Source organism: Gopherus flavomarginatus, chromosome 5 (assembly GCF_025201925.1).
Source record: "Gopherus flavomarginatus isolate rGopFla2 chromosome 5, rGopFla2.mat.asm, whole genome shotgun sequence".
Lineage (NCBI taxonomy): Eukaryota > Metazoa > Chordata > Testudines > Testudinidae > Gopherus > Gopherus flavomarginatus.
Genome location: NC_066621.1, coordinates 9,945,779 through 9,969,698, shown reverse-complemented (window position 1 = coordinate 9,969,698; position 23,920 = coordinate 9,945,779). Strand labels below are relative to the sequence as shown.

At 52.9% G+C, this 23,920-nt stretch overlaps 2 protein-coding genes across 4 annotated transcripts in view; one reads left to right on the top strand and one right to left on the bottom strand.

Moving 5' to 3' along the window:
- Positions 1-23,920, top strand: part of TAFA3 (TAFA chemokine like family member 3) — a 148,184-nt gene that overhangs the window by 24,174 nt on the left and 100,090 nt on the right. The gene's annotated exons all lie outside the window — the stretch shown is intronic.
- PPM1J (protein phosphatase, Mg2+/Mn2+ dependent 1J) lies at positions 676-19,087 on the bottom strand. 3 transcript variants are annotated; one of them, XM_050954357.1, is made up of 11 exons: positions 18,810-18,880; positions 17,747-17,859; positions 15,080-15,206; positions 14,283-14,609; positions 12,659-12,771; positions 8,856-8,940; positions 5,511-5,629; positions 5,201-5,264; positions 3,595-3,702; positions 2,789-2,940; positions 676-2,326 (listed from the first exon to the last, which is right to left on the bottom strand). In XM_050954357.1, the coding sequence occupies exons 2-11, from the start codon at positions 17,752-17,754 to the stop codon at positions 2,179-2,181; spliced, it is 1,251 nt and encodes a 416-aa protein (XP_050810314.1). In that variant the 5' UTR covers positions 17,755-17,859; positions 18,810-18,880; the 3' UTR covers positions 676-2,178. The 3 variants fall into 3 exon arrangements, with proteins under 3 accessions (XP_050810314.1, XP_050810312.1, XP_050810313.1); XM_050954355.1 differs by lacking the exon at positions 17,747-17,859 and having other exon boundaries at positions 18,810-19,087; XM_050954356.1 differs by lacking the exon at positions 17,747-17,859 and having other exon boundaries at positions 14,283-14,606; positions 18,810-19,087.

Here is a 23,920-nt window from a genome sequence, read left to right as displayed (position 1 = left end):
TGTTAACACGGGGACCACATTAAAATGAATTGTAATTAAATTTGGGATCCATGGCCACGACCGCATTATATGCAAATTAGTGCTATATAAACGCACATTCTAGTGAGAGTCCGTGTATTATCACATTTTGGATTGAAAAAAAAAATTAAATAAGAGGCTCTCAGAGTATCAGCAATTTGTTCTCTCTCCAGCTTCTGGATACATAAGAGAGTCAACTCCACTCCTCGGGTGTCATCTTGCCCACTTGAGGTGAGTCAGTGGTTACTTACTGGGTAACTTTCACTTAGTCAGCACTAAAGAACAACACCTGGCAATGGCAGTCAATTGAAAATATGACCAAATTGCTTGGCATCAGGGAAGGCAACATTCCACTCTTAGCATATTTGGAGTGGGGGAGATTTTGCATGATCTGATCTTTGTGAATGAGGAGGAAGATACTGGCTCATAGAGGTCTGTCTGGGTATATTTGCTAGCAACCCTGTAAACTACTCATAAGTGACTGGCTTTTAGGCAAGTCTCCTTCACAGAAGGCTCTGCAATAAAGACTTGGCAGTGGGATTCCTGGAGGCATTCTGTATTTAAAAACACAGGTAAACACAGGGCGATCTAATGATCTCCTTCCAGCACAGAAATGTCAATAGATTAAACACTGCCTGAATGCCTTTTAGTTCCAACTAAGTGTACCCAGTTTATTTACATCTCACAAATTACGAGTTACAAACAACATTCACCAGAAGGTGACACATCATGACAGTACTTCGTGCTCCTGGCAGCAGCAGAACACGAGAAATAGTCAATGCCAAAGAATGTTTCAGAAACGGAGAGAATTTGCTACCCTGGGACTGCATTTTATAGCTACTACCTTTCATCACACTGCAGAGACCCAGAAAATTCATGTCTCAGATGAGAGGTCTGCAGAACGTGTTGCTTTTTCTAAATCAAGCATTTGGCAGGGCAGGGCAGGGCAGGGCAGGTCACTGCTCTGAGATTAATACAGAAAAGAAGGTGATTTGCTTTTTTTAGAAAAAACACACACCTTATTAATTATCCTTGGCTCTCAGCTAAGCACATAGATGCAGCATATTTAAGTTGCAAGGTCTTTGGGGGCAGGCCTGGTCTGTATTTTGAACAGAACTAAGCACCAAATTTATTACTGCTGGTGGAAAAATTGGATGAAAGTTTGTGGATGTTTCATCCCAGTTGTTTTCATTTAAATTTGGAAATTTTCAGACCAGATCTTTAATTAACAACAAACAATAATTGAGCCAATCCCCAGCTTTGGCATCTGGGAACTCAACATTGGCCCAGGGTGCTAAAACAGTTATGATGGAAGGCGCAGAGGACTAGCAAGGCTGGTACTAGCTCACGGGAAGCCCACTTACATTTATTTCTAAGTATTAACACAGTGCCCATCAAAATGGTAACTGGGTGCCTACTCCGGGTTACAAAGCTGAGACTAAGACACAGTAAGTGGACTGAAGGCTGCATGACCAGCAGGAGGGCAAGCGTGAAGGAAGGGTGCTTGCTCACAGCCACCCACAGCATGGCCCATCCCAGTGCTCTCTCTGGCAGGACTGTTACCTTAGCTACGAGCAGGAGATCGAGCGCCAGGACTGTGCATGCCAGGCGATTAGGCACTAGTGTTGTTACGAGGACTGGACAGGCGCCTGTCCCATGGGTGTGTGGGAGCAGCAGATCTCGATGGGGGAGGAAGAAGAGTTTGCAGAGGGCAGCATGCACTCCCCAAGGCATGGGGAACTGCAGCCCCTCCCGCTAATCCACCCCATTCTCACATTACCAGAGCCAACAACCACAGTCCTGGGGGCTCTCTCCCATCCCTGCAGAGGACACTTGGAGAGCTGAGTAAGAACACAGTCCTCCAACAGGAACCAGGTCGGGTAGGGTTGACTATAGGTGCTGGCATCAAAACAGTCCTGCCTTGCTCTCCCCAGCCTGAGGGCCCCAGCCGGCTTTTCCATCACTAGCTGCTACGGTTCTATGCTCTGCTCAGCGGCAGAGAAGCAGCAGGTGGAGAGGGGGCACGGGGGCAGGCTAGGTTCCAGGGTTTCTTACTCTTCTTATAGGAGAAGCAGGAAGCTGGTCAGGTGGCCCCTGCGCTCCCCCAGGTCCTGGTCCCATGCCGACTGTAGCAATGCCACGCCCCGGGGCAGCTTGGCTTCACGTGTAATTGCCGGGGCCGCCCAGAGGAATCACGAAGACGGAGATGTCGTCTCCGGAACCCAGCTTGTCATTGGCCAGCCGCCAGCCTCGCTCCTTCAGCACCCCTCTGGACCTCACCACTAGCTCGTAGGCGGCCATGGTGTACCTGCAGTATGACGAACGGAGGCAGCCAGTCAGCAGCAAAGGCTCCCTCCCCCCCCCGCCATCCACACTTGGGGCAGATCCCCCATCCTAGAACCCTCTGCTGAGGCTGACTGTACGCCCTGGTGAGAAAGGGGATGGCTAGGTGGTGCTGTCAAGCTCTGTGGGACTCATGGGAGGCCCTGTGGGGAGGTGAGAGGAATACATTACTCTCAGATGACCCCTCCTGCCTGCTCCAATGCTTTGTGGGAAGCAGCATCCAGCCCCACCCCCAGGAACACATGCCTGTGACACGGTGCCTTTGAGACGAGACAATGGCAGGCTGTGGGAACTGTAGCCTGAAAGGGAATGATGGCAGCAAGTCGGCAGCACTGGGCATTTGGGACAGCAGGGCCCCCCTCCGCACTGCAGCCATCCTGCCCATGCCTTCACTCCAGGGACAATACGTCCAGCTCCCTCGACTCACCTGCAGGGGTCGTTCGGCTCGTAGCCCATCAGCACTTCCGTGACTACGTCAGCCACCTCCCGGTCATTGGTCACGTCCCAGAGCCCGTCGGTGCCCAGGACCAGCACGTCGTCAGGGCAGTGTTCGTACTGTGTCAGGTCGTAAACTCTGACCTGGTGAGAGACAGAGGCTCAGAGCAAACACAGGTGCCAGAGAGAGGCTCGGAGCAAACACCAGCCACTTGCTACTGCACTTCAGAAAGGGCCTGTCCAGCTTCTGCAATGCCCTGCGTCACAGCACCATGCCCTGGCCCGTCTCCCCTGGAGCTCCTCCAGCCAGCACATGGGGATCCCAAGGGTTCCCATCTCACTGTCACTTTCAGAGTCATCTCCCTGTCCCAGCTGGGCAGAGAGGAGACAGAAGGGAGACCAAGCAAAGCATTGTCCTCCACACCCAGACACGCGGCCCCAGCTGCCCCTCTGTCCAGCAGGGACGGCAGCCCTGCCCTGCCTCACGGGGGTATGGAAGGATAACTGAACTAAACTCTGCGAACCGCATAATTACCCCGATTATGGCGGATGAATGCCTCAGGCAGACGGCTGGGCTGGGGGTTATTGCACAGCTGCGTGACAGGCCCAGGACTGGAATAACTGGGGCTGCATAAGGGCAGGACAGAGGTGCCGTGGCAGAGCTCATGTGGTGTCAGCCCATGTGACCCTATCGCTAAAAGCCCCTCCATGAGGTAAGCACTGAATTCACTCACATTACCTAGCACCAGCCACTGCAGGTAACTCTGGGTAGGAGGACAGTGGGCTGGCCAAACTCACCTCAGGGACACAGGAGAGGAAAGGCTTGATGTGAATATTGGAGTTGTACACCTTGAGGTCGTGGTCTCCTAAGCCCCGCGTGACCCCTATTGTCGCCATCACCCGTGCCTGGTGGGAAAGCAAATCAAACAGCTTCACTGTCTGCTCCCCCTTGGCCTCAGGGAAACGCACGTATGGTGGGTGCTGCAGTCAGTACATCTGCAGGGGGCCTGAGTGGGCCCTTGGGCTCACTAGAGAAAACGGCTGGAATTCAAACCTTCAGAGACAGAAATCCCTCCCCCAACCCACCCACCGGCAGAAGTCAGACAAGAAGAGCCCCCCCAAACCATTGCAGACTCTAATGTCCCAGTTCCATGCCTGGATTTCTATGACTCCTCTAAAATCCTGGCCTCCCTGTTCAATGGGGATTGTGTCTTTATGATACACTGTATCCCATGTGACATCCTATACCCCATGTTCACCACTTTTATATGGCTATGATATATTCCATAGAAAGTTGACCTTGTGAGATATCATTTAAAAACTCATAATCTACTGAACATCATTGTCCTGTTAAAACGTATATAACAACAGTGTGTGTAAAGCTATAAGATTATATATATGTTTGTTACTGAAATATGTTGTAATTCTGAGGAATGCCTACAGACTAGCTCCTCAGAGACAACAAAAGACTGGCCATCGGTGTTAGAAAATTATTAACTGCTGAAACAACCTTTCACCAGCAATGGAGACTGTACATAAAGAATTTACACGCCATCTCCAAGAGGGCTCAAACATCACATACACAGAAGGTGTAGGCAAGAAATTTAAAATTCACCTAAAAAACATTTTGAATTTCATGTGCACAGGGGACTGTTTTGTCTACCCCCCAGCTGGGGGTAATCCTCAAAGAGGGGAAAAAGGAATAAGAATGGAGAACTCAAACACACAAATTACCTCTCCTCTATTCCAGGCAGCAAGATCGCTTGAAAGACAAATGTGCATCATTGAACTGGGAGGAGTGGTCCTTGCCTGGAGGTTTTCCAGCCAGTACAGACTGCTGAAAGCTTTTGAGTAACAAACCTTTTTGCTTTTAATCCTATTAGCCTTGGTAACATTTAGGAATTAGCCTGCATGTTGTTTTTTTTTTCTTAAATTTCTTTTGTAACTAACTCTGACTTTAATGCCTTAGCACTTGTAAATCACTTAAAATCTATCTTCCTCTAATTAATAAACTTATTGCATTGTTTTATCTAAACCAGTGTGTTTGATTGAAGTGTTTGGGAAATCTCTACTCAGGTCAACAGGGCTAGTGCATATTCATTACCCATTGTTGGAATGATGGACTAATTATGAGCTTGCAGGGTCCAGTGGGCTACTGGCCAGTGCAAGATGCACATTTCTGGGGGGCAAGGCTGAGACTGAGCGAGGTGCAGATTTCGCCCTGTATCTATTCATGGCTGGGTGGGATAGCATTCATGTATTCAGTTGGGAGTGACGTGACATGCCAGTGTGCAAGCAGAGCCTGGCTGTTCTGACAGTAAAGCAGTGGAGAAGGCATCCCAGCAGCCCAGCATGTTCCCTGGGGAATGTCACAGTCTGTATCTCACACCTGCAGTTCCTTTACCTTTTTGCCTTCTCCGTAGATAAGCGGAAACTTCAGGTCGTCCTCTTCTATCCTTTTATAGGCCCTGGTTACAAACAGGGAGATGACCTGTTACAGGGCAGGTAAAGTTTCTGGGCTGTTTTCAACAGAGCAGCCTCTGCCTATCAGACACTCAGGCCCTGCCTACACTGGCGGCTGCCAACAGGTGCAACTGAACCCACCCGACAGGGCACGGACGCATGGAGGAGTTTCTCTTTGACAGGGCAGGGGGACCTAAGCAGCTAAGTTACCAGGCTGGCGCAAAGCATAACGAGCAAGTTAGTGGCCTTACCAGCCGTGCATGTTCTGGTCTCTGTACAGCATCTTCTTCCCCAGCTCCTTGTGCTGAATTCTGCGGGGAAACTCGAGGTGCGTGAACTCATTCCCCAGTAGCTCAGGTCTCAAAAACCCCTGAGGGGAAGAAACAGCAGATTCAGCTGCAAAACCCAGCAGCACCCTGAGAATGTAACAAAACACACAGCCTGGGCCCCAGGCAAGCAGTAGGGGCTATGCTGGAGAGGGGGCCCACAGCACATTGTTCCCCAGCTCATTAAGACACTGGGCTTTGAGAGCAAAGGCAAATGTTCAGGCTGGGCTCCTGGGCACATCAACCCCCTCTGCACCGCAGCAAGGGCACCATACGCTGGTCCCAAGGCAACACAGCTTGGGCGCCAACAGCCTTTTCTCCAGCTGCAGCTGCGCTGCCTTATTTCATGAAGGTCTGACTCATGTTTGGTGGCTTCCAATAAGCGTCCTGGAGAGGATGGTTCTGATTTCAACGGGCTTGGGGTTCCTTGGGTCACTCCTCAGAGGGGTACAGCGAAAGGGCCAGACACTGCCAGGAAAGGGGCTAAAATGGCTTTTATTATTGGTGACAACAGCAACACATCTCACTGCGATTGGAAAGCCTGCAGGGTGTCTTTCCAGAGCAGCCACCTCCCGGCACTGCACTGGAAAGCTCCAGTTCCACGTGAGAGCAGAGCGGCTCCATGTAGTTCTGGGCACAAATGCCACTCGTGATGTCAACAGGGGCCTTTGCCCCTGCTGATCTGGAAACGGCTTTGCAATAACTGGCCCAGAGGGTCTGGCTGAAATATGCAAGAGAGAAAATTCAGGGGAATGCTGAAATGTACCCAGGTCCAGTTCAGGTACCCAGAGGTCACCCGTGGGTTGCAATGGCGAGGCGGAGTAGGGCAAGAGATAGTCAGTCCACCAGCCTGAATTATGAACTAGCAGAGACGAGAGAGGGGCACCAGGTACAGACAGCAAACACAGGCCCAACTCAGCAACCTGCACCTGGGGCTCAGAGACGGCAAGTGAAAAGCAACAGGCAGTGACTTCTCTTCTCTCAGCCAGAGCCTCAGGCCCATGATTAATGCCATGGCCTCTGCCAACCCCTCCTGTTCATTTGCCCAGATGCAACAAAGGGAAACGCTGGGATTTAGATACTGAACTAGCCTCTGTGGGTGCTGCCATTGTCAACAATGTCTTGTCATTACTGAACATTTCCTTGGGCATTTAAACAGAGCCCATGTGAAGGTTCCCAATGGTTTCATTCTGCAAAGAGAGGGATCTCCTCAGGGACCCAATTCCCTTCCCACTCCCCAAAACCTTCAGTCCCATATTTCTCCATTGGTCTGGGATGGTCCATGGACCACAGAGTGAGAACCACTGCTCTAAACAAAGCCAAATTTCCTCCAGCAGACCTCTAGCCAATGAGTTTGCTGCTCAAGCTTACAAGGGAATCTTCTGCATCAGCCCACCCCTGAACCCATAGCAGTGGGGCAGTGAACTTTGACATGCAACTATCACATTGCACCAGAGAGTGCAGGGATAAGAGAGGCTCAGTGCTGAGATGCAGGGAGGGACATGAGGTGGGGGGATTCGAACAACGTTAGCAAACGCCAAATCACTTAGCAGAGGAAAAGACGAGAGCGGGAGATGAGGGAATCCAGTGCAGAGCTGCAGACAATCTCTGCTGGAAGGAAGGCTGTTCCCAGGGACTGTTTTTTCTATCTACTGGACCAGAAGTCCAACTGTGACATAAATGCCCTCCGTTTAACTTGTGTAATGGTCTGGAGTACTGGTCCGAAACACTGCAGCTTGCAGCAGAATTGCTGCAGTTCCCTGCATTATTATTAGGGTACTTTTTGGATACAAAGCCTACAAAATGACTTTGGCTGAAATTGATCCACCCCAGCCGATGGGGCAAACATAGGGTTGATTTTCTGACTGCTCAGTTTTTCTGCCACAGCCAATTGGAGAGACTCCACTGCTGGGTGCAATTTCCTCCTTTCCGGGGCTGTCTGAAAAGAGAGCTGAGGATAGGAAACCTCCTGGGATTTTTCCAAGGTATAGTCTGAGCCAGCAAACATGTCCAGCAAAACCTCAGCTAACTCCCATGTCACCTTCTCCCTCCCACTCTCTGTGGGGGGGGGGGGGGGTTTCTTTACAACCGTATCAAGTTTCGTTTTGCAGCAGAGTGATTTTTCCAAAGCAAACTGGAGGGGAAGCTTTCAGGAACCACGAAAGTGATGCTCAGACTTGATCTGTTTTCCTAGTGCTGTAGCAGGCACCGGAGTGCAGAATCAAGATTTGGCATTAGCAGAGTCTCCCATTACTTGCTCCTCCAGAGAAGAATAATGGGGCCTGGGAACGTGATGGACAAAGGGAGGGGCAATATGTACATCCAGGACACTGCTGCTTTCACAGGGAATGAGACAACACTAAATAAATATCAGAGTGCCCTCGCCCTTCCCGTCTCTCTGCCTCAGGCACGGCACACAGTCCATTGGCTCTGTGCTGGCGTCAGGAGCCAGACTGCCAACCCTGGAGAGCACTGCCCTCTCTATGCCCAGCGTGAACGCAGAACAAGCCATAACAAGGCAGGCGCTCCTCATGCTGGCCTGCTCGGACCTAGGGGTGAGAGGCAGTTCAGTCTCCACGGCCCATTCAGCCCTCGGCCTCTCTGCTGAGGCTGCTACATGAGAGGTTTGTCTGCGCAAGAGGGAATGGGCTGAGACCACTGACTCGCTCCCAGGGTCCCCAGACAGCTCTGAGTCAGCCTTAACTGCCAAGCTGGCCTGGACCCAGTGCCCTAGAGTGTAAAGACCGTTCCCTAACCCCTGAGACAGTCCATGTGGGGCTAGATTGGAACTAACGGGTGGGAGGGATAGCTCGGTGGTTTGAGCATTGGCCTGCTAAACCCAGGGTTGTGGATTAAATTCTTGAGGGGGCCACTTAGGAATCTGGGGCAAAAATCAGTACTTGGTCCTGCTAGTGAACGCAGGGGGCTGGACTCGATGACCTTTCGAGGTCCCTTCCAGTTTTAGGAGACAGGTATATCTCCTATTATAATTATAGGCCCCACCTCTCATTCCCAACCCCCATCCAGGCCCCGCCAAACTGCACCTATTTCACAATCTGGGGCAGAAGGAAACCGCTGCTGATTCTCCCGAGGGGTCATATTTAGCGAACAAACCTCACAAGTGATCTCAGTGCGGCTTACGCTGCAGCCATCTCCCCAGCTGCACAACTGCCCGGTGAGCTGCCCTGCTCATCTGTTTACAGAGACAGATGGTCAGCAGTCGGGGAGGGGATTTAGAAGGAATCAGATGAGAAGAAAGTTTTTTCTTACTAAAAACTGTAGCCTCTGCCTCTCTGTTTCTGGAGTAAATTCCCTGGACATTGGAATGATTTCCCCGTTACGGATGATAATGGCCCTGCAATGAAATATGGAATGATGAGATTAGTGAGAAAGAGAAAGCGGCTGTTCTCTTTTTTCACAGCTAAGGGAGGAACGTTACCGTGGGCTCCCTACAGACCTGCCAGAGGTTCCTAGTTTATTTACTGCACAACACACCTTGGAGGAGTGAGGTGTCTCACACTGTCCATTCGCCATCCTGTATTTTTGTATCTGCTGCGTTCAAATTCCACCAGCCCTGAGCTCAAGAACCAGTTGCTGGCTACACTACTGCAATTCCCCTGAAGCTGCTATTGGGAGAGCCAGGCAAGGGGGGCACAGTCTGCCTCAGTGAGACCATAAGGGTTAAAAAATAAAATGTAGAAAGGGGGACAGAGAAAATAATTTAGGGTGGAAAGTGGAGCAGCGGCAGTTGGCTGTGCGAAAAGGATCTGCATTAAGGTCACGGAGGCATCCTTAACAGGAGAGCAGGTCAGGGAGAATGCAGAACTCCTTGGCAGTTCACAGACAGGATACGCGGGAATATTATCCTGTGTTACTTGTTCACTGCCAATGCTGTGCAAGACAAGATGTGCTGTTCAGCGGATACGTAAAAAGAGCTGCTCACGGCACCTGGCCAGAGGTTACCAAGTGCAGCCACGGTCCTTGGGCATCAGTTGCCTGGCTGAATCTCTGGCTTTCACTGCACTTTATGGCAGTGGGGTCCCCTCCACGCACTGTGCAACTGCTGTGGGCACCCCTGGGGCCTGCTCGGTGTTTGCTTCCCTGACCAGAGGTCCTGACTCAGTTGCTGCCGTCACTCCGGACGGATCCCAGCGTTGCCAGCCAATCGATGAGAAGCGGCTGGTCGACATTACGGGGCCAGTCAGTGGATGTGTGGGAACGGCGCTCGCTTATGCAGCAGGTTCTAGCCCCTGTGCAGGCTCTAGCCCCTGTGCAGGCTCTGAGCTATAGCCACTGATCAGCCACCCCCTAGTTCCCATGCTGTCCCACCAGTTGGCTCAGTTAGACTGCAAGCTCCTTAGGGGAAGGGCCGTCCTTCCACTACACATGAGCACTCAAGGCCCAAGCATGATGGGGCCTGACCCCTAACCGGGGCTCCCTCCACTCCTGCAACAGAAACAGCACCAAGAACCACCCCCAGCCATTGCCCTGTGAAGCCAGTTATACTAGTGCCTGTGCAGAGGGCAGGGACAGCTGCAGGAGAGAGATGGGCTCTACTCTGCCTCGTACCCCTCCAGCAGGACCCTTAACTGACTTCCCTTGTTTAACCGAGCACCACGGACAGAGCTGAACATGGGAGACCAGAGCAGCACGTTGGATCAGTTACCAGGAGCCACACTCCAATAGGGACACAAGAGATGGGCCTCTTCCGGTCAAGCTGGGACTCGCCATCTGGACACTTTGCTCAGACCCATGCATGGGACAGCAGCTGGCAGCGTGGAGAGGAGCTCGTGAGAGGCCTGCTGAGGCCACTAGAAGCTGCCGGAGGTGAAACCGATGCCTGCTCCCTCCAGCTACCTGCAGCCGTGATGGAAGATGCTTCCTCCATTTGGCATGAGCACCTTCCACGCAATAACACCGCAGCACAGGGCTCTCCAGCAATGCAGGGGTCACACTGACGACAGTTACAGCCTGGCCTACTCCACCGCGTCGCTGCATTTCCTGGCCAGTGGTCAACAGAGAGCTTCAGCAAGACCCTCTCCAGACCAGTGGCTTCCCCCTTGGCCCAACTTCATCAGCTGCCAGTGCCACTCACAGCCTCCTTCAACTCGCTCCTACAGCAGCTCAGCTGGGTGTGAAACACACTACGCAGGGCACCAAGTTCACCCCCTCCCACCCCCCGAAACAGCAAATTGCACCAACATTCACATTTGCTGGGATGACATTTATGTAAGGGGGGCCAAATTTTCAAAAGTACCTAAGTGACTTAGGACCTACATTCCATTGATTTCCCTAGTACTTAAGCACCTAAGTCACATAGGTGCTTTTGTAAATAAGATTTAGATTGCAAGTGCCTAAGGGCTTATCTACACACAGGTTTTGCACCACTTAAACTATCACCCCTGCCCCCAATCAAAATAGTTACATGGGTACAAAAAGTGCCTGCACCCCTGGGCTCAGACCCACTGGATCCATCTACGCAGCAATAAAACACACGTGGCATAGCCATGGATGGCCTGGCTTGGGCAGTGGGGTCATTTGGGCTCAGACTGAGCCCTGGGTTCTGAGACCCCACAACACGGATGGCGTCAGAGCCTGGGCTCCAGCCTGAGCCCAAACGGCCACGCTGCGAGTTTTAGCCCCACAGGGCTCCAAGACTCAGTGGTTTTTCCTTGCCATGGAGGCGTACGCCCAGGTGCTCCTGCACATCTCCCCCAGGGGGATTTTCACTCCCCTCCAGCCGGCTACGGAGTGAAATGCAGGTCAGGCCTGGAGTCTGAGGCCATGTCTACATCTAAAATTTTGCAGCGCTGGTTGTTACAGCTGTATTAGTACAGCTGTATAGGGCCAGCGCTGCAGAGTGGCCACACTTACAGCAACCAGCGCTGCAAGTGGTGTTAGATGTGGCCACACTGCAGCGCTGTTGGGTGGCTTCTCGGGGAACGCGAGAGCAAACCAGGAAAGGAGACCAGCTTCGCCGCGGTTTGCTCTCGCGTTCCCCGAACCCCCCTGCAAACCGCAGGGAAGGAGACCTGCTTGCTCGGGGGTTCGGGGAACGAGAGAGCAAACCGGGAAAGGAGACCAGCTTCGCCGCGGTTTGCTCTCGCGTTCCCCGAACCACCCTGCAAACCGCAGGGAAGGAGACCTGCTTGCTCGGGGGTTCGGGGAACGCGAGAGCAAACCGGGGAAGGAGACCAGCTTGATTACCAGAGGCTTCCTCCGGTATGCTGGGATACCTGCTTATTCCACGGAGGTCAAGAAAAGCGCTGGTAAGTGTCTATACTTGATTACCAGCGCTGGATCACCAGCGCTGGATCCTCTACACCCGAGACAAAACGGGAGTACGGCCAGCGCTGCAAACAGGGAGTTGCAGCGCTGGTGATGCCCTGCAGATGTATACACCTCCTAAGTTGCAGCGCTGTAACTCCCTCACCAGCGCTGCAACTTTCTGATGTAGACAAGTCCTGATTTACAACAAAAAGTGACACATCCAGCGGAAAGGGCTGTTAGGAAATACTGCTGGCGGAACAGAAGAACTCACTCCAGAGACCCACTCCTCCCGTCTTTAATCACATCCAACAAGATGCTGCCAAGGAAGGTGTCTGGAGCTTAAGGAATCAAATCCTGAGCTAAAGGAGGCAATTCTACACTACCTGAGTGATGGGAGAACACCAGCATTCATTCCTTTGGGCTCTCTCTGCTGCTCTGAAGGCCATTCCCTACAGTTCTGGACAGTTTGCTGGGACAGTGCACGGACCTGCAGTTTACAGCTGTGTGAAGAAGCATGTGGCGCAGCACCCTCATCAGCCCCAGCCCCGGGCTTTGGGATCCACGCCTGGCCAGTAGCTGTGACAGGCCAGGTTTCTCCTGGGCTGTCACATGCCTTCAAAGCTTTTTTTTTTTTTTTTTTAACTAGGCGTGTTTATTTCCTCGATCAGTCAGTGACTGGGCTCTGGATGGGAGGTCAGACCCATTTCCAGCAGGCAGCGGAGGAGTCTTAGCCCATAGTCACACTGTGACTGCAGCTGCCCTGGCCCAGACACTGGACCCTGTACACACTCGCTGTCTCCTACCTACTGTCGCCTGCGTTTGCCACGTAGACTTTCCCCAGGAGGTAAACCACAGCCAGGGCGCAGCAGCCTCCTGCCACGAGCCGGGTCATCCGCTCCCGCTCAATCTGCTCATCCTGCGGAGACAGACAGCAATACAACTATAGATGGAGGCAGCTCGAAGATGCTGAGACATCAGGGCCCCAGACAGAGCAGGGCTCTTCTAGGCGGGCTGCGGAACCAGACAGTGGGTGGGAAATACCCGCACACATGGAGCAGGGGTTACTGCTGCAACAGGCCCTCCAGTGTGCCCTCAGCTGGGCAAGGGCCCCCCAGTGCCAATTCGCCCTCCTTCGTCTGCCGAAAGCTCTTCGGCCTGAACACCCTTGCTGTTCTCGCATGTCTCTCTGGTTAATTCCTCATTCTGCCCCCAGCCTCCTGACCGTGGGAGGTGGGTGTCCTGTACCCTCCCCACCCCCAGCCTCCGCAACTGCCATGCTCTGCCACAGCCAGGAGCAGCAGCGAGAGGGTTAATGCCAGATCCTCCTCTCCCTTATCGATTGCACCCTCCCTCACACATCTGGGCACCATTGCCAGCCCTGTGCCTCCTGCTGGGTGCGCGGTGCCAGTCCTGTCTGCCCCCCATGCACACGGGACACTTGGCACTGCACATGGGGCCCATGTCTAGGCAAAATAAAGTGCCTGGCAGGCCCAGGCACTGGCTGAGCTCTCAGCACCAGCGGAGGTTAGCAAAGACAGGGTCAGGCTCCCGAGTCCAGAGACTGCAGCTAGCCAAGCAAATGCCCCAGCAGACCAAAATAGCTCTCTGCTGTCCCATCAGCACACTGGCTGCTAAAGGAAATGAGCGTACATTCCAGCTGGAATGCAGCTACTCGGCCAGGGTCAGGGCACATCCCCCTGCCTGATCCCAGGGGCTCTGGCCAGCCGACACTGGACACAGTGACTCCTATGGGAAGCGAGGTGTCGCCTGGGTTCCCCCTATGGCTCTCCTGGGGGCAGGCTGGGGAGGGGGAGTCCTGCAGACAGTGGCTTCCCTCAGACGGCTGGGGGCTTGGGAAAGCAGCCACAAAGAAAAAAACAGCCTGGGAGCTGCTTGTGCAGAGCTGGGCTAGGCTTCCCCGAGCTGCTCCCTTGGGTGCTGTGAGACAGTCTCCATGTGAGAAGGAAATGACACATCAGCCTCCCTCTCGCCGTGGGCCTTACTGCCTCCTGTTGCTAACGGTGACAAACAGGACATGGCATCGCATGACGCGGCAGGAGAAGCTGATCTGGTGTCGCACGACTCCTGAGCAGAGCACCTCCAGCAACGGGGCCAATCTGCACTCAGTGCAGGCTGCAGGGGAGGAGACAGGGCTTGGGGAGAACAAGGAACGCTTGGAGGAAACTCTTCTCCTCCTGCTGTTAACTGTGGACACGCTCATTAGCCCCAGACAGGCCGAACCCTTTCTGGCACCCTGCTGAGTTCCTGGCTTCAGTGATGTGTGTGGCAGTGAGTTCCACAGGTTAACTGCCATGTATGTTGTGGGGAGGACAGATTTACAGGCATTTCCTCCTCAGACAGTTCTCTACTCAGCTCCTCCCCTTCCACCTCCTGCTCTGGGGCTGCACGCTCCCCCAGCTCGCTCACCATCCGCTTGAAGGCGTTCTCGATCGCACCGATCACCAGGCTTTCGTGAGAGACTGCCTTCTCCAAGTGGAATCGGGGCAGGGCATCGCTGGGGAGCTCCACATCCGCTTGTGCGAGAGGGGCCCGGTTCCGCTCAGCCGGGAGCTCCAGAGCAATTCCCGGAAGGCAGAGCGGGGGAGGGGAGGAGTCCTGTAAGATATCCACAAGGTCCCTGAGCTGGTCGCAGATGTGAAGGTGAAGCAACTTGGATGCCATGACAGCAGCACCGCTGCCAGCGTGGCCGTCAAACAAGCCCCAATAGTGGAAGCAAAGGTCCTTCCTGCCCTGCTGGGAGAAAGGGAACAGTTAGGGAATTCCCCTGGGAGGAAAACAAGGGGGAAGAGACGGTGGGCACAACTGAGCAGGGAGGTTAGGGTCACAGGGCTGGGGCTTGGCTGGCCCAAGGCACTGATCCCAGGACAGTTCTAGTCCAGCCCACGAGGGGACTGACCAAGCTGGCTGCTCAGTAACTTGTGCAAAATCGATTCATTGGTGGCCTCAGCGCAGTTCCCTGCCACAAGCAGCCCCATCCCCTAGCGAGGCCAAGCACTGAATGGACTGAAATCCAATCGCACCCCAGAGGGACCCAGGCCTGTGTGACCTCCCCTGTCAGCACACGCAGCGGATGGAATTTTGCATGTGTGTTTCCAAAGCCATTTTGCCTGGACCCTGGCAGGAGCAGCGCATGGAGCAGAGTAAGCATGAGAAGTACAGGAAGCCCTGCGAGGATCCCGGCCTCCACTGTTTATAATGCTCACCCCCTCCGCTTCCCCTGTGCATTCCTTGGGCAATGGGTTACACCTCGGACTGCATCTCCTGTCCACCACCACCACCTCACAGCAGGCTTGATCCTCATTGTGCTGGCTCTTCCCAGCATTTATCACCCTAGGGGGAACGGAAAGAGATGAGAGAGACAATGATTTGGGGGCAAACACTCCATTTATCAGCGGATTTCACTCTGTGACTGCAGAGAGACACAGCAGGCGCAAGCGAGTCCTTCACTCCCCCTGGTTATACAGCACGCACAGAACAACTGCCCACGGAGACCAGCTAGCTCTTGTGGCTGGACGTTCCTTCCTGAGCATCAGGCAAAGCTTCTGACTCAGAACCTGCTACAAGCCTTGGCTGCAATTGTGTGCAAGATACACATACCAAGTCTTGCCACAGGTCCTCTGCAAATGAGTTAGGTCACGTTCCAGTGTTTTCCAAAATCCTCAGTACCCCATGGAAAGCCTGGTTTGCTTAAGCAGAAGTGGGAATGTAAGATGTACCAGCAGAAACTTTTGCAAATAGAATGATATTAACTAAGCAATCCCCCTTGCTAAGCAAATTTCAGATCTTGATTGCAAAACCCGCTTTGTGGGAGGAAGTTGTAGATATGCAAAACAAGAAGTGCTCTCTGGGCAGCAGCTCTTTAAGTGGGTTACAGGGAAGGAATGGTGTCACATGCAGGAGAAGCAGTCAGAGCTAAACTGAAGGGTGCTTTTAAAGAGTTCCTCTAATAGTCTGAAAAGTTCCTACTCCTGAGAACTCAGGTGCAGGGGTTTCTATCCCCAATACCACACTGGAGCAAGTAACATTTCAAGGAGTTCAGAAGATGGAAAGAAACCTAGAAAAACCCATCCAAGCTTTGGCTTGTTACCATCACAAACTGTGAGCAAAAGAACCCCAACTGCGTGTAAACAAACGAGAAAGATGGTAATTTCAGAACCATAATAATGCCAAAGTCTAAGACAGTGACTGCTCTTTATTATAGTGAAACAGCACCACCAGGGGCCACCTCTAAAATATATCATTTTACAAAAATATCCTTTAGCTTCTCCAAGATTTCCAGTACTCTCCCCCCCCTGCCACTCTTTAATTACAGACCAATTTCTACTAGATGACAGATCTTTCTTTGTCCCTGGGGTGCTCACTTGAAGGTAGGTTTCACTGTAATATCCCACAGGGAAGTGATGTTTCTGACAATATCTGTTACTGAAGGACAGTAAGAGAGCTGCATGCAGCACTAACAGGACAAAAAAGAAAATAGGGAGAGCTTGGAAAATCCAGGTCCAGAAAACTAGCAGTGACAACACGTACCACTGTGAAAAGCAGCAGAGCAGGCACCAGACAAAAAACACACTGAAATGAACCCCTGATTATCTAAGGTCCTTGTCACCAATAACATACACCTCCTCCCAGTCTCTCTTTGAGCTTAAGAGGAGGCCTTTGCAAAGAATTCCCCATTAAGTCTAGTTTTTACCCGCTTCATGGCTGGCATTTCAAAAGCCTCAGGGCCGGCTACAGGACAGAGGTGATAAAGTCAAAAAAAGGCCAGGCTGAAGGAAGGTCCCTTGTGTAAGCTTAGGGGGTCTCTCCTGCTCCCAATGAGCATGATAGGAGCAGGTCTTTAAAGAGGACATGGGAAGTGGCTCCTTCCCAGGAGCCTGGGATTCAAGTCTCTGCTCCTCTGTGATCTTGGGAAGCTCAGTCTCTCTGAGCCTCAGCTCCCCATCTGTGAAAAGGGATAGCGTGAGACACATCCAGTAAATACATTGAAGATCGCGAGGCACTTGGATACTGCAATGACAGGGGCTCGCTGACGAAAGGGCAAACCAAACAGCACAGCCCGGCTCCTCTCCAATCTACTTCTGACTTTTCTTAGGGCCTGGTTCCAACACCCTTATTCACACAAAATAACACCTTACTCTGTGCATCATCCCACTGTGGCAATATGACTGCTTACCTGCGAAAAGTCAAGCTAACATGTAAGTCTTCGTAGGCCTGGGGCTAAAGTCACCATTCAGTGGGAGGGCAGCAGGCACTGGCCCATCAGGTTTGCTGCCCTGAAGAAGGTGTTTGTTTCACCTACGCAGGTACACAGGTAAGCCACTAATAATCCATTTAAAAGGAAAACATAACTTGTGCCTTCCAGGACAGGCAACAAATGGAATCAGAGTCAGCACCTGACCCTTGGCCAACTAGATGACGATATTTACAATAGATATTATCTCAGGGCTGAACCTCAATAACCTTCTTACAACTAAGAGGAGCTGTCCTGCCATGACAGGGTGTCAAAAGACCTTAGGGAACCTCAGTGGAACTTTCATGTTGTCTGTATATAGCTTCCTACTGTATTTTCCACTGCATGCATCCAATGAAGTGGGCTGTAGCCCACGAAACCTTATGCTCAAATAAATTTGTTAGTCTCTAAGGTGCCAGAAGGACTCCTGTTCTTTTTTCAGTGGAACTTGTGATAGAATGGAAACAAACAGAGCTTCCCTTTAGCAATACCACAGGTCTGAAACTGCAGGGGAGGAAATGAAAGTGGGCAGACATCTCTAAGGCAGTACGGACCTTTGCCTTACTCCAGCTCAGCTAATACAAAAAATACGTTTAAAAATGAAACTCCCACATTGTAGACTCTCTGAGAGAGGAATCACCTTTTCATTCTGTATGCGCAGAGTCACCAACACTATGGGGCCTCTCAGCAGTACGGTAATTGTAATACAGAACAATGTGCAGCCATTCATTGAACAGTTTACACACTCAGGCTCTAGAAATATAAAATCCTCTGGTTAACGGCAAGAGTCATGGCCTCTAGAAGGAAGCTGGCCACAGCACAGCTGTGATCCTGCAAAGAGGCTTCCCTGTTAACTCATGTTTCTGTGTTCAGACTCCCTTCACTCACCGATTACTCATGTGCATAAGTGTCTGCAGCTTCTGCAAAACGGTACCTCCAGCTAAATGTCTGGCTCGGACCTGTGACAGGCTTTGGAGATGCTAAGTGCCACAGGGTGAATGCACAAGAGTGGCCAAGGCAGTGGATAAGCCAGGGAAGGGGAGTGCCCTTGGAGAGTTAAACACCTCTGCATGCTTGGATCTGCTTTCCCAGTAAGGAGCAGATACTGTTTCCGCCTGGAGACCCCCCCACGGGCAGGAACAAGGGAGCTATTCAGGGCCTAGGTGATGGAACTAGGGGTGGTGCCACCCCCTGGCTTGAAGTGGATTCCATCACATACAGGGTTTACTTTGGTTCAATGGCTCTCAGCAACTCCACTATACACATTGGTCCAGGACCCCTGATTCAGCGTCCCAGACCGAGTCAAGGGGACCCTCTCTCGACCGGGATCCCGCTGAGGGAGTCAAGGCATCGCAGCACCCGTAGGCTGGATACCCCGCAACACAGGAGCGCCTGAGTCCCGATCCGGCGGCAGTACCCTATGCAAACCACCCCCCGCCGTGTCCCCTGAGCAGTTGCACCCACGGACACGCAGGGCCCAGCTGCGGGGCCTTCTCCCTCCGTCCCCAGCCACCTGGCAGCGCAGGTGCCGGAACTGGGGGTGCTGCACTGGGTTTGCAGAGCGGGCCAATGGCTCTCCGCACCTGCGGGTACCCCCTGCCCAGCTCCCTCCCCCAGAGCCCGACAGCCCCAGGCAGCCCGCAGCATCTCCCCGGGGTTCCCGGCCGGCCCGGTTCCCCAGCCCGGCGCGCCCCGCGGCTCACTCGGCGTAGCCGGTGCTCCAGGGCAGGCGGCGGCGGCGGCTCTCCCGGGGGCTCTGCACGGCTCTGCCCGCGTGATCGTCCGCCCGCTGCAGCTCCTCCGAGGTGAGCTGCAGAAAGGCCGGTCTGGAGAAGCCACCGCCCACGGGCGGCCCTCGGCAGGCGCTGGGGCCGGGCGCGGCCGGGGGCGGCGCAGGGGAGTCCCGCGGGGGCTGAGCGCCGGGCGCGGGGCCCAGACCCCCCACCAGCTGCGCCACCGCCGTGCGCACCCTGCCCAGCATGCTGCCTCCGCCGGCTGCCGCTCCGCTGGGGGCGGGCCGGCTCCGCTCCCGCCTCCCCGGCTGCGGATCCGTCGGGCTGGCCCCGCCCCGGCAACCCCAGAGACCGCGTGGTACGCACCCCAACACCCCTCTGTTCCTCGGCACCCCAACACCTCACTGCCCCCAGCACCTTCAACCCCCCATGCACCCCGCTTCCCCCCAGCACCCCAAAGCCCCTGCACCCCGATGCCCTCTCCAGCACCTTCAACCCCCCTGCACTCCACCCTCCCCCCATACCCTCAAATCCCCGCACCCGCTGCCCTCAGCACCCCAAATCCCCTGCACCCTGCTGTCCCCCCAGCACCCCCAGACCCCATCACTGACCCCCTCCAGCACCCTAAACCACCTGCACCCCACTGCCTCCCTACATCCCAACCCCCCTGCACCCCACTGCCACCAGCACCCCAAAACCCCTGCACCCCACTGTTCCCTCCAGCACCTTCAAATCCCCTGCACTCCACTGCCCCCAGCACCCCAAAACCCCTGCCCACCAGCACCCCAACCCCCCCTGCACCCCACTGTCCCCTCCAGCACCCCGAGACTCCTTCACTGACCGCTCCAGCACTTCAAAATCCCTCACCCCGCTGCCCCCTCTAGTACCCCAGGACCCCATCACTGACCACCTCCAGCACCTTCAAAACCCCTGCATCTGCTGCCCCTAAACCAGCACTGCTCCCTCCAGCACCCCACCACCCCTTCAGGGGTGGCTCTAGGTATTTTGCCGCCCCAAGCACGGCAGCCAGGCTGCCTTCGGCGGCTTGCCTGCGGGATGTCCCCAGTCCCGGGGATTCGGCGGCACGCCTGCGGGAGGTCTGCCGAAGCCACGGGACCAGCGGACCCTCCGCAGGCATGCCGCCAAAGGCAACCTGCCTGCTGCCCTCATGGCGACCGGCAGAGCGCCCACCATGGCTTGCCGCCCCAGGCACGTGCTTGGCGTGCTGGTGCCTGGAGCCGCCCCTGCACTCCTGAAACCCCTTCACTGACTCTCCTCTAGCACAGCAGAAACCCCCATACCCTGCTGACCCCTAAACCCGCACTCTCCCCTCCACCTCCCATGAGACCCCTTCACTGACTCCCCTCTAACACCACGGAGACCCCTGCACCACGCTGCACCTCCTACAACACCCCAAGAACCTCTATCCCCACCACCCCCTAGACTCTCCACTGTCCCCTCCTACAAGACCAAGCCCCACTATCCCCGCCCTACCACCCTTGAAACCTCCAGTGCTTCCTCTTACAACTCCCCAGTGACTCCACATTCCCACCACTCCTGAGATCCCCACGACCCTCCCTACAACATCCCGAGACCCCCTGCATCTCATAGAATCATAGAATATCAGGGTTGGAAGGGACCTCAGGAGGTCATCTAGTCCAACACCCTGCTCAAGGCAGGACCAACCCCCAATATTTGCCCCAGATCCCTAAATGGCCCCCTCAAGTATTTAACTCACAACCCTGGTTTAGCAGGCCAATGCTCAAACCAATGAGCTATCCCTCCCCCCAACATGTGGTTTCTTTAGTGACACGAATGCTATTTATGAGCCAATTTGCCATGGTATGAATCCTCTTCGCTCTAAGGATGGAACCACACTTCTGAAGGACAACAAAGCCATTAATTCTTGCTGGAAAGAACATTTTGATGCTCTCCTTAATCTCCACCAACACCACCCCAGAATCCACCCTCCACTCCCTTTGCTCCCCACATCTCGGGGACTGTGTAGACTCCTAGAGTTCCTTGGGGTTCAGAGGGGCAACAGCTCTATTTTCGCTTGTCCCAGCCTCTCTGATTTGTCTCCCCCAGATAGCCAGTAGTGGGTGATTTTAAAGTGCTGTTGTTAATTTACATCAAGGTGCTTAGAGCGTGTGGATGGGCACACGTTTTAGCTTTCCTATATAAATAAAATATTTTACTTCCCAGCTCCTTAGATGGAGATTTCTCACTGTGGAGCTTGGTCCCCACTGATCCCCAAATTTCTAGACTTACACCAGGGTAACAGCGGCATTTGGTGTGGAGGACATTAGAAATGATGAGCTAGGTTATGTCCCCTAGCCCAGTGGCTCTCAACCTTTCTACCCCAAGCTTCACCTCACTTAAAACTACTTGCTTACAAAATCAGACATTAACAAAAAAAAAAGTGTCACAGCAAATTGCTTGTTTTCTCATTTGTACCATATCATTATAAAATAAATCAATTGGAATATAAATATTGTACTTCCATTTCAGCGTATAGTATATAGAGCAGTATAAACAAGTCACTGTATGAAATGTTAGTTTAAACGGACTTACCTAGTGCTTTTTATGTAGCCTGTTGTAACACTAGGCACCTGTCTAGATGAGCTGATGCACTCTCTGGGAGACCTCTGTGTTCCCCTGGGGTACACATACCGCTGGTTGAGAACCACTGCCCTAACCTACCCCTCAGTCAGTGCAAGGCAGCCCCCAGGGCCGATGCAAGGATGTTTCGCGCCCTAGGCGAAACTTCCACTTTGCGCCCCCCCCCGCACACCTGCCCTGAGGACCTCCCGCAGCAACTCCCCCCTTCTGCCCTGAGGCATCCCCCTTGTGGCAGCTCCTCACCCACACCCCCCCCACCCCGCCCCAGCTCACCCTTGAAGTGAAGAAACAATGACGTGCTCGGACAGGAGGCGAGGCACGGGTGAGGTGCTTCACTTCTCCCAACTCCCAGTCTTGCGGTGCCAATCAGCTTAAGCGCCACAAGCCTGGTAGGCAGGAGAAGTGAAGCAGCCACGGCGTGCCTGAGGAGGAGGCGGGGCAGGGGTGAGCTGGGGCGGGGCATTCCCCTGCATGCCGCGCCCCCCCCCTTGCAGCAGAGATCCGGCTGCCGTGGTCGCTGCCGAAGAAAATGGCGCCCCCCAAATCCCCGTGCCCTAGGCGACCGCCTAGGTCGCCTAAATGGTTGCAACGGCCCTGGCGGCCCCTGCAATATATTGTTCACTGCTTGTTCCTTACTGCTGTAATTTACTAACCTCCAGACTGTGGCTTCACAGAAACAAGTCTCCTAATAGGACCTCTTGCCTGGTGTTTCCTTGGAGCAGCATGATGAGCCAAACCACACCCATTTCTTTTTCCCTTTTCTACAGCTTCTCCTCCCTTTACTGCTGTGCTGTTTTTCTTTTGTATTTTCATTTGCATAGATACTGGGATGAGGGATGCTGTGGAAAACTGTCCAGTAGAGAGACATGTAAATAAATAGCTTTCTTTCTGCAAAAAAAGTGGTAAAATACAGGAGTGTAACAACATTTATTTATTCTCTGCATTATATTTTATTACAGGGGTTGGCAACTTTTCAGAAGTGCTGTGCTGAGTCTTCGTTTATTCACTCCAATTTAAGGTTCTGCATGCCAGTCATACATTTTAACGTTTTTAGAAAGTCTCTTTCTATGTCTATAATAGATAATTAAACTATTGTTGTATGTAAAGTAAATCAGGTTTCTAAAATGTTTAAGAAGCTTAATTTAAAATTAAATTAAAATGCAGAGCCCCCCGACAGGTGGCCAGGACCCGGGTAGTGTGAGTGCCACTGAAAATCAGCTCGCATGCCGCCTTCGGCACCTGTGCCATAGGTTGCCTACTGCAGTTTTATAAGTGGTGCACAAACAGAAACAGATTCATTGAAAACTCCCTCTGTTTTTAACCCTTGTGTCCCTGGCTTTTGTCCCTTTCCTCTAGTTGTAAAGTGAATCTTCCACATGCCAGATCTATCTATTCAGTCTAATACTCACAGACCTACAGAGCACTGTACATTCTCTGCATGGTGTCTGAAACATGTTTCTCCATGTTTGGAGCACACACCTTGCAGGAGTTCAAAGGAAGGGGTGGAAGACATAACTTGATTGTTCAGAAGCTTTTCAGCTTTAATTCAAGGCTTTGGCCTCTGATGAGCAGCTGTGACTGACCCACACAAGTAAGCACTGACCATCCTCCAGCACCTTAGAGACCCCCGTACCCCGCTGCCCCCCCCCTACACACACACACTCAGTACTTGCTGGTAACTAACCCCACCTCCAAACTCCGTTAATAAGGAGCAATACGGAGTTAAGGAGTCCTGATGGGGATTGCCTGGAGACAGATTGCTAGTTGTTTCTTTGTCTACACCCAGAAGTTGCACTGCTTTAACTAACACCAGTTTTTAGACTGACTTAGTTAAACCAGTGCAAACCCCTGTTTAGACACAGGAAAATCAGTTTATAACTGACATATAGATTTAGCCCAATCAGCATTGCTAAACGGCAAGCTCATCAGAGGAGTTCCTCCTCTTGACCCTTGGAAAGTCGTCTGTCCTGGACAGAGCTGAGGTCCTTTGGCACATGCACTGCTGCTGTCTTTGCAGTAGCTCAGGGAAATAGTCTCCGGAATGTTAATGCAGCACTTCTCCCCAGTGCTAAAATCATCCAACGAGTGCAAGTAAGGATGACTAAATAAGGGCAATGGAAGAAGGTCGCGGGACAGTTTGTTTTACATTGCAATAAGTAGAAGGCTCTTTTTAGCATCTGCTTGAAATTGCATCACAGGTAAAGGGGCAGAGTTCTGATTGATTTCGGGATTGATACCCGTTCAGTGTTTCTTGGTATAACGTCCAGGCAGAAAGAGAACTGCTAATAAATATGGCGATATCTTTTGTGCCGCAGCCACCTGAAATGCTAGCTAAGGAGCTTTGCCTAGGGAGACCTGCTGGCTGCCTCTTCTGCAGCTAGTTTTAAATTACAGCGAGAAGGGTCACACTGTTACAGGCTGCAGCCTCTCACAGCATGACCCTTTGAGCCTTGGGTGGG